Here is a 5576-nt window from a genome sequence, read left to right on the forward strand (position 1 = left end):
AAAACGGTAAAAGAATCTCATGGAATATTATTTGCAATATTGTATTACCTTTTTAAATATTTATTTGTCAATTTTAGAAAAAATGAGAAAAATAATAATTAAAATTTAATTTTAAACTTTGAGTCAACTACTTATCCTAGAGATCATGAACGATAATTAAAAATAAATTAATTAGACTTAAAGATTAAAATTTAAATTTAATCCGAAGTAAAATTTAATAAAAAAAAATTGATACGGTGTATTTAATTATCACATTTCTTTATAATTTATATTAATTTTGTATTTAAAGAAATCTTATTAAACGAAATTCTAATAAAGGGTCTCATTAAATTATAAAAGTTTGTAATTTAATTCTTAATTGATTTAATTTTAATTGGAAGCGTATAATTTATTTTTTTTCTAAAAAAATAAAAATAATATTTTAACTTTTTACAGGTGGGGCCTATAAAGGAAAGGAAAATAATAATAATAAGGCAAAAAAAAATTCCTGTGAGAAAAGAGAGGAGAAAAAAAAAACGAATAGAGATATAAATTTACAGAAATAAATGTGCTACGCAATCTTCCCCGGCTACGGAGCTCAGATCACGAAGTACTGGGACGTCGATACTCTGCTACTATAGTCTTCTTTTACAGTTTATCTCACTCCGATCGAGGTTTTCAGCTCTTGTTGTTTCTCGGATTGCTCTGTTTTTCTGGTATAGATGGATCTCTTTACTGATGTTAAGCTCTTCCTGGTGTTGATTCTAGCTTGTTGTGATCTTTTATTCTCGATGAATGGCTTGCTTTTTGAAAATTAGAGGCGATGGTGATGATTTTGATGAATCTGAGTTTATTGACTTGTTGTTGTTGTTGTTTGGCCTTTTCTTTTAATTAATTTGTTGGTTTATCGACTTCTACTTGTTTGATCTGGAAATTAGACGGTTGAACAGGAAGTGTTGATGCGCATCGGCTGTAGTCTGTGCGGTGATTCTTTGAGTTTGAAGTGATGAAATGTTTTTTTATGGCGTTAATATTAAAGTAGTTTGGTAGATCCAAAGTAAGGCTTTACGCATTTTAAGATTTCGAACTTTTCGTGTGGCTCACTTTTGGTGAAGGAGTTTATGTTTATTTAAATGTGTGTTAGTTTTTGAAAACTGTTGTGGAGACTTTTGGTGCGTTTTTGGGAATTTGATTTAATTTCTACGTTTTATTCCATGGTATAAAAAGTTCTTAAATTTGGTTTTAGCAAGCTAGCTACGTTTTAGTTTTCCTGGTGAAGTATTATGTAGCGATTGGCCAGCCTCTCAAGAAATTGTCCCCTCTTTTGTGTAATTTTGTTTATTTGATAGAGATTCTTTGCCCAGTTACGAGATAATTGAATGCTCACTTTGGTCAATTAGGGCATCAATTAGTGGGAAAAGATGAGCTGCTTTAGCTGCTGTGAGGAAGATGAAATTCAGAAAGCAGCTGACCATGGAGGCATGTATGCAGCAAAACAGAATATAGGTATTCTCTTAGCACCATCATAAGAGTTGGAAACATATCTTGTAACAATTAAAAGGGAATAATTTTGCAAACAAGTTGTTTTCCCACTTGTTTCCACTGATTGAGTTTATCTTCCCCCTCCCCAACAATGACTGCTACGACGACTTTTTCTATGGAAATAACGTAATTCATTTAAGTTTGTAGTTCTTATATTGAACATTTTCTTATAGGAAACAATGGAGGTTATCAAAATACAGAAGCTGCTCCAGCAGTTACTCATGCTGTCAAAATGCAACCAATTTTAGTGCCTACCATACCCATCGAAGAACTGTCGGAAGTAACAGACAACTTTGGAAATGAAGCTTTAATTGGAGAGGGTTCATATGGGAGAGTATACTATGGGGTGCTTAAAAACGAGCAGCGTGCTGCAATCAAGAAGTTGGATGCTAGCAAACAGCCTAATGATGAGTTTTTAGCACAGGTTTCTATACATAGCCCCTCCCCAACAACAACCAAAAAATAAACCATCTGTTATCATTTATGTTTATTGAGGCTAAAAGATGATAAATGTATAGGTCTCCATGGTATCGAGGCTGAAGCATGGAAATTTTGTTCAATTGCTTGGTTATTGCGTTGATGGGAGTTCCCGAATACTTGCATACGAGTATGCTTCTAATGGATCGCTTCATGATATTCTTCATGGTACTAATCATGACTTTGCTGGTCAAAAGCTTTAGAAGTTTATATGTTTTCTAATTTAATTTCTGTTCCTATACATGTATATCGAGCCATCTACGGCCAATATGCCTTTCACTGTTTTCCAAGTTATTAATCTTAGGTATTATTATGCACTTTTTACACAGGAAGAAAAGGAGTGAAAGGAGCACAGCCAGGTCCCGTTCTATCATGGGCACAACGTGTGAAAATCGCTGTCGGGGCTGCAAGAGGACTTGAGTATTTGCATGAAAAGGCTGAGACCCACATTATCCATCGTGATATTAAGTCCAGCAATGTACTCATCTTTGATGATGATGTTGCTAAAATTGCCGACTTTGATTTGTCCAATCAAGCTCCTGATATGGCAGCACGTCTTCACTCTACCCGTGTTCTTGGAACTTTTGGTTATCATGCTCCTGAGTAAGCTCTCTAACTCTAGTCAATCGAGAAACTAAAATTCAGATGGCCTACTACTATAACATTTTTCTGTTGTGAATTCTATTTCTTTTGGTTTTATTGGATTTAACCCTTTTCTTGGGAGTTGTGACATAATCTTATGTTAAATGAATCAAGAAACTTGGAAGTGTCTGAAATTCCCTGTTGAGCTACTGTTCAATTTTGCCAACGTCTAATGTCACCTTAGTGTTTCCGGCTGGAAAATCTGGAAGAGAATTTTTAACTCAAATTATAATTGATCTATTTGGCAGATATGCTATGACTGGTCAATTGAATGCCAAGAGTGATGTATATAGCTTTGGTGTAGTCTTGCTTGAACTTCTGACAGGGAGAAAACCTGTAGATCCTACGCTACCACGAGGACAACAAAGTCTAGTTACTTGGGTGATTTTCTTTTGTCCTTCTCCGTCTTGGCTTTCACATTTTCCCCTTATTTTTCTCTCTCTTGCCTCTTCATTTCATCCTGTTTTCTTTATCTGTTCCGCATGAAAGTTAACTTACATTGTCGTCTTAATGAATCAGGCTACACCAAAGCTGAGTGAAGATAAAGTTAGGCAGTGTGTCGATGGAAGGCTTGGCGGAGACTACCCCCCAAAGGCTGTAGCAAAGGTAATTCGAATAATGCTTAAGCAATTTTCCATTTCTTTTTTGAATTGGCAGAGTTTGAGCATTTTGTGGAGTTCTGGTCCGTGCTCATCTGATGCATTTAGAATTCATTCAAAGGCTTCTTGTAGATGCTAAATTGTTTATCAACCCAATGTGACCTACCGTATATTGTTTATAAAGGGTGGTCTGTCAATGTTTTGGGAACTAATTTTGCTTGAGAAAGTGAAGACCAGGAAGACAAATTAAAAGAAAAAATCTGAGGATCTTGCCATATTTTACTAGCTGTAACAAGAATCTATATCTAATACCGGATGCAACTTTATTGCAGTTAGCAGCTGTTGCTGCCCTGTGTGTGCAGTATGAAGCAGATTTCCGGCCAAACATGAGCATTGTTGTCAAAGCCCTCCAGCATCTATTAAATGCCCGACCCGTGCCTTCTGGTGACTCATCAAACTCGTAAGTTCTATTCATCTCACTCACTGTATCAATTTGCACACAAGCGTATAAGAAGAAATTGTATCTGAAGAAAGTTAGTGAATTGTTTGGATATTTTTTTGAAACACCTTTCTATTAATTCACCTGTTATAAGTCATCTGTATCAAATCACGGCTCCCTTGTTTCAGTGTATTCTATTTTCTTGTTTGTGGAATCTAATATTGTTTAGTTGTTGTAAGCATTGCTAGAGACGGACAATGTATATACATACAGACTATGGTGCATCGGTTAAAGAATATTGAATTTGCATTCCTTCTTTGAGTCGCCATGTAGTGAACCTTCAACTTCAGAATGTGTTTAAACTGACTAAAATTTGTCAATCTCAAGACAGTATTCTAGCTGAAGTTATGATTAAGTTGAGGTTATGTTCATGGGAAGGGTATTGGGATGACAGAATAGATACCATTTTTCTCTCTTTTACATTTGTTTTATTAATCTCTACCAAAATGGAGTTTGATTTTTAATTTGCTGGTCTCACATTTTGATGGGAAATAGTTCTTATTTGTTGATTTGATTGGACATAGACCATTGTTCATTCTTTAATTCATCAATTAATGCGAGAAATTATTTGATGAGACCCTAATGTAATCGACCGTTTTTTTTATTATTCCCATGTATTGTAATTATTAAGGGACATGCATGTTTTTACATGTTTTTTAATCACCAACAGATAAATGTTTATTATGAGACGGTCACATTATAGTAATCTTATTAAATAATTTTCATAAATGGGTGCCGAATTTATTTGGTTAAATTACAATTTTAGTTTTGAAATCTTTGTATTTTGAAAAGTTGCAATTTTAGGCAGTTCGTGTATCTATGACACAATTTTAAAAGTTTATAAACTAAACTTATAATTTAACAATTTTTTAACTCCTACCATAATATCCCAGCAAAAGGATCCATTAAGGCATAAAATGAAAATGATTTGAAAATGATCTTTAAGACTATAAAAGTACGAACAACACGGTTAAAAAAACTCCTAAAAATTGATAGTTCATATGCTAATCGATACACGTGTCTTTCAATAGTCCATTGAATAGGAGCTCATTAGTTAGACATTTTTATTCTTGAGCAACTCGAGACATGTGAGTCCATTCAATATAAACTTCATGGTAACACATGCTTAGTTTAGATCAATCCACTGCGTTGAGCTTAGCGACAAACATGTGAATAAGATAGACTTGGTTGAAAGAAAAAAAAACTGTCTTGGTTCATAAGAAAAGTAGTCAACCTTGTGCAAGCAACACATGTCAAGCAGAAAACATGTATCGATCATATGGAATTGATCTAGATCAAACCTGTCTAGTGACTTGAAAAAAAATGTGTTCGTTTGTAAGAAAACGTTCCCCGTTAAAAACAACTCAAGTCAAGCAAGTAGCGTAAGTTTAAGTCATAATGAAGTGTCGGGTGCTCGAGACTCGAACATTTGCATAGCGACCCCATTCCATTTCATTTGTACTCTTTGTGTTTCATTTGGTGTTCTCTCTTTTTTGTACATTTTGGGGCCACAGATACATATCGCCTATCACTTCCTGCAAGAATTCTGCATCATGGAGACAACAATGATACCAAATCTTTACAGAATGGATATGCAACTACAAAATATCAACAACAAGTGGCCTTTCATGTTTATTTTTAAGTTTTCAATCAAGCCTTTGCTCTAAATGGGACTAAAAAAATTTGTCATGAACATCCAAAATATCATTCTGGTTTAAGTTTTATTTGATTTTAATTTATATAGTTTTTAAGTTAAATTAATAAAAAAAATCTCCAACTTTATTCTTTCACGATTTTTTTTTTTTTTTTTTTTTTTTTTTTTTTTTTTTTTTTTTTTT

General features: G+C 33.9%; 1 protein-coding gene across 4 annotated transcripts; it reads left to right on the plus strand.

Annotated features, from left to right (window-relative positions):
• Positions 1-504: 504 nt before the first annotated feature.
• Positions 505-3999, plus strand: LOC111482041 (pto-interacting protein 1-like). 4 transcript variants are annotated; one of them, XM_023127670.1, is made up of 8 exons: positions 505-653; positions 1376-1485; positions 1695-1945; positions 2040-2166; positions 2328-2601; positions 2889-3021; positions 3160-3246; positions 3572-3999. In XM_023127670.1, the coding sequence occupies exons 2-8, from the start codon at positions 1401-1403 to the stop codon at positions 3701-3703; spliced, it is 1089 nt and encodes a 362-aa protein (XP_022983438.1). In that variant the 5' UTR covers positions 505-653; positions 1376-1400; the 3' UTR covers positions 3704-3999. The 4 variants fall into 4 exon arrangements, with proteins under 4 accessions (XP_022983438.1, XP_022983439.1, XP_022983436.1 ...); XM_023127671.1 differs by having other exon boundaries at positions 1380-1485; XM_023127668.1 differs by having other exon boundaries at positions 506-695.
• Positions 4000-5576: the final 1577 nt, after the last annotated feature.

The sequence above is a fragment of the Cucurbita maxima genome, unplaced genomic scaffold (assembly GCF_002738345.1).
Source record: "Cucurbita maxima cultivar Rimu unplaced genomic scaffold, Cmax_1.0 Cma_Scf00007, whole genome shotgun sequence".
NCBI lineage: Eukaryota > Viridiplantae > Streptophyta > Magnoliopsida > Cucurbitales > Cucurbitaceae > Cucurbita > Cucurbita maxima.